Source organism: Oncorhynchus kisutch, unplaced genomic scaffold, assembly GCF_002021735.2.
Source record: "Oncorhynchus kisutch isolate 150728-3 unplaced genomic scaffold, Okis_V2 scaffold3960, whole genome shotgun sequence".
NCBI lineage: Eukaryota > Metazoa > Chordata > Actinopteri > Salmoniformes > Salmonidae > Oncorhynchus > Oncorhynchus kisutch.
The window spans coordinates 198,502-215,000 of record NW_022265905.1 but is presented as its reverse complement, the minus strand read 5'-3'; the positions used below and the strand labels follow the sequence as shown (position 1 = coordinate 215,000).

General features: G+C 47.5%; 1 protein-coding gene across 1 annotated transcript in view; it reads left to right on the top strand.

Annotated features, from left to right (window-relative positions):
• LOC109876997 (trichohyalin) overlaps positions 1–16,499 on the top strand; it is a 34,171-nt gene that overhangs the window by 5,756 nt on the left and 11,916 nt on the right. Inside the window, exons 3-14 of the mRNA XM_031821316.1 lie at positions 42–392; positions 552–791; positions 3,153–3,288; positions 3,879–4,021; positions 4,219–4,404; positions 4,483–4,785; positions 7,163–7,270; positions 7,508–7,624; positions 7,901–8,175; positions 12,213–12,330; positions 13,316–13,432; positions 15,868–15,976. Coding sequence (XP_031677176.1) covers positions 42–392; positions 552–791; positions 3,153–3,288; positions 3,879–4,021; positions 4,219–4,404; positions 4,483–4,785; positions 7,163–7,270; positions 7,508–7,624; positions 7,901–8,175; positions 12,213–12,330; positions 13,316–13,432; positions 15,868–15,976 — 2,203 coding nt within the window. The remainder of the gene's footprint in view (positions 1–41; positions 393–551; positions 792–3,152; positions 3,289–3,878; positions 4,022–4,218; positions 4,405–4,482; positions 4,786–7,162; positions 7,271–7,507; positions 7,625–7,900; positions 8,176–12,212; positions 12,331–13,315; positions 13,433–15,867; positions 15,977–16,499) is intronic.

Here is a 16,499-nt window from a genome sequence, read left to right as displayed (position 1 = left end):
CACCACAGGTTAATTAACTCTGTGTGTCTCTACACCTCCAGGTTCAGGTAGACTTTGAGAGCTACCGTGTCCAGGCAGAGGAGAGGGATCGTGGGGTAGAGGCAGAGCTAAGGAGGGACTATGAGGAAAAGCTCCAGGTTCTGGGGTTGGAGAGACAGGAGACCCAGGCCCAACTCAACACGGCCCACGACGAGAGTCTTCGACTGGGGAGAGAGCTGGAGACGGCTGGGGAGGCTGCGCAGTGCCTGGAGGTTCAATGTGATGAACTACGGAGGAAAGGAGAAGAGCGAGGGAAAGGGAAGGAGGAGGAGATGGAGAGAATGCGACTCCTCTCGGAGGAGGTGAAGACTCTGAGGAAAGGGAAGGAGCGAGCAGAGGAAGAGAGGGAGAGAGCAGGGAGAGAGGAGAGGGAGAAGTGGGAGAGGGAGAGAGCAGTGAGAGAGGAGAGGGAGAAGTGGGAGAGGGAGAGAGCAGAGAAAGAGGAGAGGGAGGAGTGGGAGAGGGAGAGAGCAGTGAGAGAGGAGAGGGAGAAGTGGGAGACGAGGATGAAGGAGGTGACAGAGGAGAAGGAGGAGTTGAAGAGGAGCATGGAGGAGGAGTTGAAGAGGAGCATGGAGGAGGCGCGCAGGGAGGAGAGACGGCAGTGGGAGGAGAGAGAGGAGGAGGAGAAGAGAGGGATGAGTACAGTACTGAGAGAGAGAGTGAGGAAGGCGGAGGGAGAGATGGAGGGCAGTCTGCAGCGACTCAACGAGAGCAAGAGACACGCTGCCAAACTACAGGACAGAATACAGGTACTCACCCTAACAGGACAGAATACAGGTACTCACCCTAACAGGACAGAATACAGGTACTCACCCTAACAGGACAGAATACAGGTACTCACCCTAACAGGACAGAATACAGGTACTCACCCTAACAGGACAGAATACAGGTACTCACCCTAACAGGACAGAATACAGGTACTCACCCTAACAGGACAGGATACAGGTACTCACCCTAACAGGACAGGATACAGGTACTCACCCTAACAGGACAGGATACAGGTACTCACCCTAACAGGACAGAATACAGGTACTCACCCTAACAGGACAGAATACAGGTACTCACCCTAACAGGACAGAATACAGGTACTCACCCTAACAGGACAGAATACAGGTACTCACCCTAACAGGACAGAATACAGGTACTCACCCTAACAGGACAGAATACAGGTACTCACCCTAACAGGACAAAATACAGGTACTCACCCTAACAGGACAGAATATAGGTACTCACCCTAACAGGACAGAATACAGGTACTCACCCTAACAGGACAGAATACAGGTACTCACCCTAACAGGACAGAATACAGGTACTCACACTATGGTTTTACTATCATTTTTGGGAACAAAAACATTTATTCCCGTTCAAAATATTTTTTTCCCTGACCCGTAATCCTAAAACGAAACATAAACCTAACCCCTAGCCCTAAACCTAACCCCTAACCCTAATAGAGAGAGAATCCTAGTCTTTATATAGCCAGTGACTCTGTCACATAGTTTCCTGTGTATCCATCCTTCTAGCCCTGCTACTTCCTGTTTCCCTGTGTGAACCTCACCCTCTACTTCCTGTTTCCCTGTGTGAACCTCACCCTCTACTTCCTGTTTCCCTGTGTGAACCTTGTTGTGGAAATGTCCTCTATTTACCAAATCCCGAGAGTAAACCACCACACAAGTCAGAGTTAGTTATCACAAAGTCCATCTTTAATTATATGAGCTCTATCACAATCCTGTGACTCTCAGATCAATGCAGTGTCTATAAATGAATTATCTGAGAGTCCCTTACACATTGCAACTGAGATCCTTTATAGCAAAGACACACATAGCCAGACAGCATTGGCCATAATTTATCGTTCAGCTTTGTCTCCTAAACTATGTTCTTTTCTCAAACTCAGAACCTAAACAAAACCTCATATCAACAGGCATATATCAAATCCACCCCTCCTTGACAAGATCACAGAGACCCATTGACTGGCACACAGACATTGTGGAGCCAAGAGATACACGCTTGACCTCTCCCCTCTCTGCGGCCCAAGTAACTTAGTCCTGACAGAGAACAGATGACTGCAACCCCGCCACAGTATTATACAAAACTAAACATTCTGATGAGAAGTAACTTACACACATATGATGAATATAAAACATCTTACCTATGTTACCAACTAATTCTGATTATTCCCCAACAACCTCACCCTCTACTTCCTGTTTCCCCGTGTGAACCTCACCCTCTACTTCCTGTTTCCCTGTGTTAACCTCACCCTTTACTTCCTGTTTCCCTGTGTGAACCTCACCCTCTACTTCCTGTTTCCCTGTGTTAACCTCACCCTCTACTTCCTGTTTCCCTGTGTTAACCTCACCCTTTACTTCCTGTTTCCCTGTGTGAACCTCACCCTCTACTTCCTGTTTCCCTGTGTTAACCTCACCCTCTACTTCCTGTTTCCCTGTGTTAACCTCACCCTCTACTTCCTGTTTCCCTGTGTGAACCTCACCCTCTACTTCCTGTTTCCCTGTGTTAACCTCACCCTTTACTTCCTGTTTCCCTGTGTGAACCTCACCCTCTACTTCCTGTTTCCCTGTGTTAACCTCACCCTCTACTTCCTGTTTCCCTGTGTGAACCTCACCCTTTACTTCCTGTTTCCCTGTGTGAACCTCACCCTCTACTTCCTGTTTCCCTGTGTTAACCTCACCCTCTACTTCCTGTTTCCCTGTGTTAACCTCACCCTCTACTTCCTGTTTCCCTGTGTGAACCTCACCCTCTACTTCCTGTTTCCCTGTGTTAACCTCACCCTCTACTTCCTGTTTCCCTGTGTTAACCTCACCCTCTACTTCCTGTTTCCCTGTGTTAACCTCACCCTCTACTTCCTGTTTCCCTGTGTGAACCTCACCCTCTACTTCCTGTTTCCCTCTGTTAACCTCACCCTCTACTTCCTGTTTCCCTGTGTTAACCTCACCCTCTACTTCCTGTTTCCCTGTGTGAACCTCACCCTCTACTTCCTGTTTCCCTGTGTGAAGCTCACCCTCTACTTCCTGTTTCCCTGTGTGAACCTCACCCTCTACTTCCTGTTTCCCTGTGTGAATCTCACCCTCTACTTCCTACCATCTCTCTCTCTCTAGGACCTGGAGGAGGAGTTGGAGTCGGGGAGGAGGCGTGTCTCGGGGGCAGAGGGTGGGGCTAAGAGGGCATGGGAGGAGTTAGTCGTGGCCAAAGAGAGACTACTGCTGCAGGAGGAGGAGCTGCAGAGCAAATCAGGTAATCAATCAACCAATCAAGCAATTAATCAATTAATACATTAATGCAAAAATACATTAATAAAACTATAAGAATCAATCAATCAATTAATACGTAAATACATTATAAAACAATCTATGAATTAATCAATCAATCAATCAATCAATCAATTAATCGATAAATCAATCAACCAATCACTCAATCCATTAATCGATAAATCAATCAACCAATCACTCAATCCATTAATCGATAAATCAATCAACCAATCACTCAATCCATTAATCGATAAATCAATCAACCAATCACTCAATCCATTAATCGATAAATCAATCAACCAATCACTCAATCCATTAATCGATAAATCAATCAACCAATCACTCAGTCCATTAATCGATAAATCAATCAACCAATCACTCAGTCCATTAATCGATAAATCAATCAACCAATCACTCAGTCCATTAATCGATAAATCAATCAACCAATCACTCAATCCATTAATCGATAAATCAATCAACCAATCAATAATTGTATCAATCATTCAATAAAGGAGTTTAATGTGTAACGTAACGTCTATGTCCTTCTGTGTGTGTGTGTGTGTGTGTGTGTGTCAGAGGAGCTGCTGAGTCGTGGTGTGTGTGAGGGGTGTGTGTGTGTGAACGTGGAGGAGTTGAAAGGTCAGGTGAACAAACTGCAGAGCAGGAACAGAGAGCTGGAGTTGCAGAGCAGTGGGAGAAACAACGACTACGCCAGACAGGTAGACACACACACACACACACACACACACACACACACACACACACACACACACACACACACACACACACACACACACACACACACACACACACACACACACACACACACACACACACACAGACCAACTTTGAATGAATTCCAGTAATGTGACAACATTCTGACCGTGTGCTCGTGTGTGTGTGTGTGTGTGTCCAGCATGCGGAGGCCCTGGCTAGTCTGCGTTCTGAGATGGTGAGGGCTCAGTCAGAGGAGCTCCGGAGAGAACGGAAACACGCAGAAGTGGAAAAGGGACAAATGCAAAAAGAGATGGAGGAAGAGAAAGACAGACTGCTGAAAGAGAGAGAAGAAGAGAGAGACAGACTGCAGAAAGAGGGAGAAGAAGAGAGAGACAGACTGCAGAAAGAGAGAGAAGAAGAGAGAGACAGACTGCAGAAAGAGGGAGAAGAAGAGAGAGACAGACTGCAGAAAGAGAGAGAAGAAGAGAGAGAACGCCTGCAGAAAGAAAGAGAAGAAGAGAGAGAACGCCTGCAGAAAGAGATAGAAGAGGTGAAAGGAAGAGTGACAACACAGATGGAAGGAAACACGGAGCTCGTGGAGGAGCAGAGAGAGAGTCTGAACCAGGAGAAGAAGAGATTGAAGGAGCAGGCGGACGAGGAAAGGAGGAGATTGAAGGAGCAAGTGAAGAAGGCGATAGAAGAGGTGATGAGGAAACATGCAGCTGAGCTCCACAACGCCCAGGAAGCACTGAGGACAAACCAAGAGGTAACACACACTGGAGACATCTGTTCTGACTGGGTCCCAGACAGAACCAGACATTACAGACAGCTGGTCTGACTGGGTCACAGACAGAACCAGACATTACAGACAGCTGGTCTGACTGGGTCCCAGACAGAACCAGACATTACAGACAGCTGGTCTGACTGGGTCCCAGACAGAACCAGACATTACAGACAGCTGGTCTGACTGGGTCACAGACAGAACCAGACATTACAGACAGCTGGTCTGACTGGGTCCCAGACAGAACCAGACATTACAGACAGCTTGTCTGACTGGGTCCCAGACAGAACCAGACATTACAGACAGCTGGTCTGACTGGGTCCCAGACAGAACCAGACAGAACCAGACATTACAGACAGCTAGTCTGACTGGGTCCCAGACAGAACCAGACAGCTAGTCTGACTGGGTCCCAGACAGAACCAGACATTACAGACAGCTAGTCTGACTGGGTCCCAGACAGAACCAGACATTACAGACAGCTTGTCTGACTGGGTCCCAGACAGAACCAGACATTACAGACAGCTGGTCTGACTGAGTCCCAGACAGAACCAGACATTACAGACAGCTAGTCTGAGTCCCAGACAGAACCAGACATTACAGACAGCTGGTCTGAGTCCCAGACAGAACCAGACATTACAGACAGCTAGTCTGACTGGGTCCCAGACAGAACCAGACATTACAGACAGCTAGTCTGACTGGGTCCCAGACAGAACCAGACAGCTGGTCTGACTGGGTCCCAGACAGAACCAGACATTACAGACAGCTAGTCTGACTGGGTCCCAGACAGAACCAGACATTACAGACAGCTGGTCTGAGTCCCAGACAGAACCAGACGTTACAGACAGCTGGTCTGACTGGGTCCCAGACAGAACCAGACATTACAGACAGCTAGTCTGACTGGGTCCCAGACAGAACCAGACATTACAGACAGCTGGTCTGACTGGGTCACAGACAGAACCAGACATTACAGACAGCTGGTCTGACTGGGTCCCAGACAGAACCAGACATTACAGACAGCTGGTCTGACTGGGTCCCAGACAGAACCAGACATTACAGACAGCTGGTCTGACTGGGTCACAGACAGAACCAGACATTACAGACAGCTGGTCTGACTGGGTCCCAGACAGAACCAGACATTACAGACAGCTTGTCTGACTGGGTCCCAGACAGAACCAGACATTACAGACAGCTGGTCTGACTGGGTCCCAGACAGAACCAGACATTACAGACAGCTAGTCTGACTGGGTCCCAGACAGAACCAGACAGCTAGTCTGACTGGGTCCCAGACAGAACCAGACATTACAGACAGCTAGTCTGACTGGGTCCCAGACAGAACCAGACATTACAGACAGCTTGTCTGACTGGGTCCCAGACAGAACCAGACATTACAGACAGCTGGTCTGACTGAGTCCCAGACAGAACCAGACATTACAGACAGCTAGTCTGAGTCCCAGACAGAACCAGACATTACAGACAGCTAGTCTGACTGGGTCCCAGACAGAACCAGACATTACAGACAGCTAGTCTGACTGGGTCCCAGACAGAACCAGACAGCTGGTCTGACTGGGTCCCAGACAGAACCAGACATTACAGACAGCTAGTCTGACTGGGTCCCAGACAGAACCAGACATTACAGACAGCTGGTCTGACTGGGTCCCAGACAGAACCAGACATTACAGACAGCTGGTCTGACTGGGTCCCAGACAGAACCAGACATTACAGACAGCTGGTCTGACTGAGTCCCAGACAGAACCAGACATTACAGAAAGCTAGTCTGACTGGGGTCCAGACAGAACCAGACATTACAGACAGCTGGTCTGACTGGGTCACAGACAGAACCAGACATTACAGACAGCTAGTCTGACTGGGTCCCAGACAGAACCAGACATTACAGACAGCTAGTCTGACTGAGTCCCAGACAGAACCAGACATTACAGACAGCTGGTCTGACTGAGTCCCAGACAGAACCAGACATTACAGACAGCTGGTCTGACTGAGTCCCAGACAGAACCAGACATTACAGACAGCTAGTCTGACTGGGTCCCAGACAGAACCAGACATTACAGACAGCTAGTCTGACTGGGTCCCAGACAGAACCAGACATTACAGACAGCTGGTCTGACTGAGTCCCAGACAGAACCAGACATTACAGACAGCTAGTCTGACTGGGTCCCAGACAGATCCAGACATTACAGACAGCTAGTCTGACTGGGTCCCAGACAGAACCAGACAGACATTAACACAAACTGTTGCAGAAGGGCCTCAAAAACAACCACTGCGGTGTGTGTGTGTGTGTGTGTGTGTGTGTGTGTGTGTGTGTGTGTGTGTGTGTGTGTGTGTGTGTGTGTGTGTGTGTCAGCAGGTGTGTGTACGTGTGCAGGAGGACAGGAGGAGTGGTGAAGAGGTGTGTCGAAGGCTGGAGACTGAGAGGGAGGAGCTTAGAGACCAGCTGCAGCAAGCAACCAATCAGGTGAGAGAGGCTTTGCCTTGACTCCCATCAAGGACTCAGACTCTCCATTAAATACACAAACAACATACTGTACTGACAACATTCTGACTGTGTGTGTGTGTGTCTGTGTGTGTCTGTGTGTGTCTCTGTGTCTGTGTGTCTGTGTGCGTCTCTGTGTGTTTATGTCTGTGTGTCTGTGTGTGTGTCTGTGTCTGTATGTGTGTGTGTCTGTGTGTGTATGTGTGTGTGTGTGTGTAGATCTGGCGTTTGGAAGGAGTCATTCAGCAGCAAAGTCAGGGGGGTGTGGCCTCTGAAACTCCTCCCACCTGCGGAATCCACTGTTCCCACCTCCGAGAGGATCTACAGCACATACAGGTACACACACACACACACACATGCAGACACACACACACACACACACAGACACACACACACAGAGACACACACGCAGACACACACACACACACACACACACACACACACACAGAGACACACACACACACAGAGACACACACACAGACACACACACACTTAATTGGTGTCTAAATCACAGATTAGTGTTGATTGGTTTTTCAATCTCTGCTGTGTGTGATGGATGGTGTGTGTGTGTGTGTGTGTGTGTGTGTGTGTGTGTGTGTGTGTGTGTGTCAGGAAGAGATGGATCGACAGAGAGAGAGTTACCAGAGGGAGATGACAGGTCTGAGAACAGACAAACAGAGACTGGAGGAGAAGGTTCTAGAGCTCAACCAACAGACCCAAGAGAACACAGACAGAAACGTTCTAGAACACAACCAAGAGAACACAGACAGAAACGTTCTAGAACACAACCAAGAGAACACTGACAGAAACGTTCCAGAACACAACCAAGAGAACACTGAAAGAAACGTTCCAGAACACAACCAAGAGAACACTGACGAGAGAATCCGGTAGGTTGGAAAACTTTAAATAACGACAAAACACTATTCACCTTATGATGCCTCGCCCACATGACCCAGTTCCTGATCCAACGCTAGATTTTCAACCTAGATCTTCAACCTAGATTTTCAACCTAGATCCAACATCATTGTTTTTCCTACTTTCAGACCATTCACAAACAAGCTATTAAATATCAATGAAATTTGACAAAACTATGGAATAACGTGCACAGAATTGGAAAGATATGTTAATTCTATGTTGAGGAAAATGATGGTAAGAATCATAAAGTTCCCTTTCCGTCTCTCAGTATAATATTTGTATTTATTTATTTATTTTATTTCACCTTTATTTAACCAGGTAGGCTAGTAGAGAACACCTTTATTTAACCAGGTAGGCTAGTTGAGAACACCTTTATTTAACCAGGTAGGCTAGTTGAGAACACCTTTATTTAACCAGGTAGGCTAGTTGAGAACACCTTTATTTAACCAGGTAGGCTAGTTGAGAACACCTTTATTTAACCAGGTAGGCTAGTTGAGAACACCTTTATTTAACCAGGTAGGCTAGTTGAGAACACCTTTATTTAACCAGGTAGGCTAGTTGAGAACACCTTTATTTAACCAGGTAGGCTAGTTGAGAACACCTTTATTTAACCAGGTAGGCTAGTTGAGAACAAGTTCTCATTTACAACTGCAACCTGGCCAAGATAAAGCAAAGCAGTTCGACACATACAACGACACAGAGTTACACATGGAGTAAAACAAACATACAGTCAATAATACAGTATAAACAAGTCTATATACGATGTGAGCAAATGAGGTGAGATAAGGGGAGGTAAAGGCAAAAAAGGCCATGGTGGCAAAGTAAATACAATATAGCAATTAAACACTGGAATGGTAGATTTGCAGTGGAAGAATGTGCAAAGTAGAAATAAAAAATAATGGGGTGCAAAGGAGCAAAATAAATAAATTAATTAAATACAGTAGGGAAAGAGGTAGTTGTTTGGGCTAAATTATAGGTGGGCTATGTACAGGTGCAGTAATCTGTGAGCTGCTCTGACAGTTGGTGCTTAAAGCTAGTGAGGGAGATAAGTGTTTCCAGTTTCAGAGATTGTTGTAGTTCGTTCCATTCATTATATGGGGAGTCAACGCGTTTTTGAGTTTTCTTCGGGTGAATATGATTGGTCGTTGACTGTATGCTATACCCACGTTTCCTCCTACAGGGACAGTAGTTATATTCATAACTGTACGGATGTATTTCACGTAGTATAAGCGCTTGGAGACCTACGTTCATTAGCATTAGCATTCTCATAGAGAATGACTGGCGGTGTTAGCATATTAGACTGTATCTAATGGTCGTTATCTATAGCCTGTATCCCTTATCAATCAAAGATCAATGCTTGAAATAGCAATGTTGTTTGACACAGAATATCAATGACAAGAGACAGAAACGGTGGCGAAGTGTTTTATGACGATAACATCAGGATATTTGCAGTCTGTTGTGCCACGAAGCTATAACGAGCTAACGCCGCCAGTCATTCTCTATGAGAATGCTAATGCTAACAAATGTCTGTTTCTGTGTGCTTATGCTACGTGAAAACAAACGTTCAAATTTTTTTCGATAATTATCCTCAATATAGAATTAACATATCTTTTCAATTCTGTACACGCTTTCTAATAGTTTTGACAAATTTAAATCACATTTAAGAATGTTTTGCTTCTTTGTGGATGGACCGGAAGAAGGAAAACAATCTCAACAAATTGGATGTACCCTTGTTTTTAATTTGAAATGTAATTTAATCTATTTAACAAGTCAGTTAAGAACAAATTCTTATTTTCAATGACGGCCTACCAGGGAACAGTGGGTTAAACTGCCTTGTTCAGGGGCAGAACGACAGATTTTTACCTTGTCAGCTCGGGGGATTCGATCTAGCAACCTTTTGATTACTGGCTCTAACCACTAGGCTACCTGCCTCCTCTACACTCTAACCACTAGGCTACCTGCCTCCTCTACACTCTAACCACTAGACTACCTGCCGCCTCTACATTCTAACCACTAGGCTACCTGCCGCCTCTACACTCTAACCACTAGGCTACCTGCCTCCTCTACACTCTAACCACTAGGCTACCTGCCTCCTCTACACTCTAACCACTAGGCTACCTGCCGCCTCCACACTAACCACTAGGCTACCTGCCTCCTCTAACCACTAGACTACCTGCCACCTCTACACTAACCACTAGACTACCTGCCTCCTCTAACCACTAGGCTACCTGCCTCCTCTACACTCTAACCACTAGACTACCTGCCACCTCTACACTAACCACTAGACTACCTGCCTCCTCTAACCACTAGGCTACCTGCCTCCTCTACACTCTAACCACTAGACTACCTGCCGCCTCTACATTCTAACCACTAGGCTACCTGCCTCCTCTACACTCTAACCACTAGGCTACCTGCCTCCTCTACACTCTAACCACTAGACTACCTGCCGCCTCTACATTCTAACCACTAGGCTACCTGCCTCCTCTACACTCTAACCACTAGGCTACCTGCCTCCTCTACACTCTAACCACTAGACTACCTGCCTCCTCTACACTCTAACCACTAGGCTACCTGCCTCCTCTACACTCTAACCACTAGGCTACCTGCCTCCTCTACACTAACCACTAGGCTACCTGCCTCCTCTACACTCTAACCACTAGACTACCTGCCACCTCTACACTCTAACCACTAGACTACCTACCTCCTCTACACTCTAACCACTAGGCTACCTGCCGCCTCTACATTCTAACCACTAGGCTACCTGCCTCCTCTACACTCTAACCACTAGGCTACCTGCCTCCTCTACACTCTAACCACTAGGCTACCTGCCTCCTCTACACTCTAACCACTAGACTACCTGCCTCCTCTACACTCTGACCACTAGGCTACCCTGCCCCCTCTACACTCTAACCACTAGACTACCTGCCGCCTCTACACTCTAACCACTAGGCTACCTGCCACCTCTAACCACTAGGCTACCTGCCGCCTCTACACTCTAACCACTAGGCTACCTGCCGCCTCCACACTAACCACTAGGCTACCTGCCTCCTCTAACCACTAGACTACCTGCCACCTCTACACTCTAACCACTAGTCTACCTGCCTCCTCTACACTAACCACTAGACTACCTGCCTCCTCTACACTCTAACCACTAGACTACCTGCCTCCTCTACACTCTAACCACTAGGCTACCTGCCTCCTCTACACTCTAACCACTAGGCTACCTGCCTCCTCTACACTCTAACCACTAGGCTACCTGCCACCTCTACACTCTAACCACTAGGCTACCTGCCGACCCTACACTCTAACCACTAGACTACCTGCCACCTCTACACTCTAACCACTAGACTACCTGCCACCTCTACACTCTAACCAATAGTCTACCTGCCTCCTCTACACTCTAACCACTAGACTACCTGCCTCCTCTACACTCTAACCACTAGGCTACCTACCTCCTCTACACTCTAACCACTAGACTACCTGCCTCCTCTACACTCTAACCACTAGTCTACTTACCTCCTCTACACTCTAACCACTAGGCTAGCTGCCTCCTCTACACTCTAACCACTAGTCTACCTGCCTCCTCTACACTAACCACTAGACTACCTGCCTCCTCTACACTCTAACCACTAGACTACCTGCCTCCTCTACACTCTAACCACTAGGCTACCTGCCTCCTCTACACTCTAACCACTAGGCTACCTGCCTCCTCTACACTCTAACCACTAGGCTACCTGCCTCCTCTACACTCTAACCACTAGACTACCTGCCACCTCTACACTCTAACCACTAGGCTACCTACCTCCTCTACACTAACCACTAGGCTACCTGCCTCCTCTACACTAACCACTAGGCTACCTGCCTCCTCTACACTCTAACCACTAGGCTACCTGCCTCCTCTACACTCTAACCACTAGGCTACCTGCCGACCCACTATTGTTGCCAGGGGGTCATAATTATATTCTGCAGTGTGGTCACACATTTTTACATAATGTGTGTGTGTCTCCAGGTCAGAGTGTGAGGAGCGCCTGAGGGCGGAGCTTAAGGCGGAGCTTGATGCGGCTGTTGCCACGAGCAACCAGAGAGAGCAGGAGCTGCAGACTCAACTAGCCGATCTCCAATCACAGGTAATTTACTCAACTAGCCAATCTCCAATCACAGATAATTTACTCAACTAGCCAATCACCAATCACAGGTAATCTACTCAACTAATCAATCACCAATCACAGGTAATCTGCTCAACCAGCCAATCACCAATCACAGGTAATCTACTCAACTAGCCAATCACCGGTAATTTACTCAACTAGCCAATCATCAATCACAGGTAATCTACTCAACTAGCCAATCACAAATCACAGGTAATCTACTCAACTAGCCAATCACAGATGATCTATTTAACTAGCCAATCACCAATCACAGGTAATCTACTGAGATGTCTGGGGGGGTCTGATCTAACCTCACTATTGATCTGAGATGTCTGGGGGGGATTCTGTTCTAACCTCACTACTGATCTGAGATGTCTGGGGGGATCTGATCTAACCTCACTATTGATCTGAGATGTCTGGGGGGGATTCTGTTCTAACCTCACTACTGATCTGAGATGTCTGGGGGGATCTGATCTAACCTCACTATTGATCTGAGATGTCTGGGGGGATCTGATCTAACCTCACTATTGATCTGAGATGTCTATGGGGGGGATCTGATCTAACCTCACTATTGATCTGAGATGTCTGGGGGGGGGGGATCTGATCTAACCTCACTATTGATCTAAGATGTCTATGGGGGGATCTGATCTAACCTCACTATTGATCTGAGATGTCTATGGGGGGGATCTGATCTAACCTCACTATTGATCTGAGATGTCTGGGGGGGGGGGATCTGTTCTAACCTCACTATTGATCTGAGATGTCTATGGGGGGGATCTGATCTAACCTCACTATTGATTTGAGATGTCTATGGGGGGGATCTGATCTAACCTCACTATTGATCTGAGATGTCTAGGGGGGGGGCGGTTAGGAGGTGGGAAATATATATATTTAAAAAATTCTAACCCTTAAACTTACAAGACAGTTGAATCATGCCCTGTTTGAGTGAGCTAACTTCCGGTTGTAGGTGGAGAGGAAGGCGGGGCCAATAGAGGGTGACCATGACGACAGTGAGATTGACAGGCTGCGGAGGGAGGTGCAGGAGACCAGAGACATGAACCAGAGACTGAGAGAGCAGCTGAAGGTACACACTCACACAGACACACTCACTCACACAGACACACACTCACACAGACACACTCACTCACACAAACACAGACTCACTCACTCACACACACACAGACTGACACAGACTCACTCACTCACACAGAAACAGACTCACTCACATACTCACTCACTCACACACTCACACACAGTCACTCAATCACTCACACACACAGTCACACAGTCAGTCAGTCACTCACACACACAGTCACTCAATCACACACACAGTCACACAGTCAGTTACTCACACACACAGTTACTCACTCACTCCCTCACAGTGACTCACACACACACATACAGTCACTCACTCACACACACACACACAGTCCATCACACACACACATACAGTCACTTACTCACACACACAGTCACTCACTTACTCACACACACAGTCACTCACTCACTCACACACACAGTCACTCACTCACACACAGTCACACAGTCACTCACTCACACACACAGTAACTCACTCACACACAGTCACTCACTCACACACACACAATCACACACACACACAGTCACTCACACACACACACAGTCACTCACTCACACACAGTCACACAGTCACTCACTCACACACAGTCACTCACTCACTCACACACACACAGTCACTCACTCACACAGTCACTCACACATTCACTCACAGTCACAGTCACTCACTCACTCACACAGTCTCTCACTCATACACACACTCACTCACTCACACACACAGTCACACTCACTCACTCACACACAGTCACTCACTCACTCACACACACACACAGTCACACTCACTCACACACACACTCACTCACACACAGTCACACTCACTCACACACTCACTCACTCACTCACTCACTCACACAGTCACACTCACTCACACACACAGTCACACTCACTCACACACACAGTCACTCGTTCACTCACTCACTCACACACAGTCACTCACACACACTCACTCACACAGTCACACTCACTCACACACTCACTCACTCACACACACACTCACTCACTCACACACTCACTCACACACTCACTCACACACTCACTCACTCACTCACACACTCACTCACATACTCACTCACTCACTCACACAGTCACTCACACATTCACTCACTCACACACTCACTCACAGTCACACACACACACACACACACACACACCACACACACACACACACACACACACACACACACTCACTCACTCACTCACTCACTCACTCACTCACTCACTCACTCACACAGTCACACTCACTCACTCACACACACAGTCACACTCACTCACACACACAGTCACTCACACACTCACTCACTCACACACTCACTCACACAGTCACACTCACTCACTCACACACACAGTCACTCACTCACTCACACACACAGTCACTCACACACACTCACACACTCACTCACTCACACACACTCACTCACACACTCACTCACACACTCACTCACTCACACAGTCACACACTCACTCACACACTCACTCACACACACTCACACACTCACTCACTCACACAGTCACACTCACTCACACATTCACTCACACTCACTCACTCACTCACACACACTCACTCACTCACTCTCACACACTCAGTCACACTCAGTCACTCACTCACACACACAGTCACTCACTCGCTCACACACACAGTCACACTCACACACACACTCACTCACTCACTCACTCACACATAGTCACACTCACACACTCACTCACTCACTCAGTCACACTCACTCACTCACACACACAGTCACACTCACTCACACACACAGTCACTCACTCATTCACACAGTCACACTCACACACACTCACACACACACTCACACACTCACTCACTCACTCACTCACTCACACTCACTCACTCACTCACTCACACACTCACTCACTCACTCACACAGTCACACTCACTCACACACTCACTCACTCACTCACTCACTCACTCACTTACAGTCACACTCACTCACTCACTCACACACTCACTCACTCACACACTCACTCACTCACACACTCACTCACTCACTCACTCACTCACTCACTCACTCACTCACTCACTCACTCACTCACACAGTCACACTCACTCACACACTCACTCACTCACTCACACAGTCACACTCACTCACTCACACACACACTCACACACACACACTCACTCACTCACTCACTCACACAGTCACACTCACTCACTCACACACTCACTCACACACTCACTCACACACTCACTCACTCACACAGTCACACTCACTCACTCACTCACACTCACTCACTCACTCACACAGTCACACTCACTCACTCACACACTCACTCACACACTCACACACACACACACACACACACACACACACACACACACACACACTCACTCACACACTCACTTACACACTCACTCACTCACTCACACAGTCACACTCACTCACTCACACGTTTGTTTTCTTTCAGGAGGAACCACAGAGACACACGGCGGCGTTGCAGGCTCTGGAGAGACGAGCTCAGGAGGAACTGCAGACCGAGAGGAACAGACTACACACACTACACCTGTTACAGCTAGGTAACACACACACTACACCTGTTACAGCTAGGTAACACACACACTACGCCTGTTACAGCTAGGTAACACACACTACACCTGTTACAGCTAGCTCAGGAGGAACTGCAGACCGAGAGGAACAGACTACACACACTGCACCTGTTACAGCTAGGTAACACACTGCACCTGTTACAGCTAGGTAACACACTACACCTGTTACAGCTAGGTAACACACACTACACCTGTTACAGCTAGGTAACACACTACACCTGTTACAGCTAGGTAACACACACTACACCTGTTACAGCTAGGTAACACACACTACACCTGTTACAGCTAGGTAACACACTACACCTGTTACAGCTAGGTAACACACTGCACCTGTTACAGCTAGGTAACACACACTACACCTGTTACAGCTAGGTAAACACACTGCACCTGTTACAGCTAGCTCAGGAGGAACTGCAGACCGAGAGGAACAGACTACACACACTACACCTGTTACAGCTAGGTAACACACTGCACCTGTTACAGCTAGGTAACA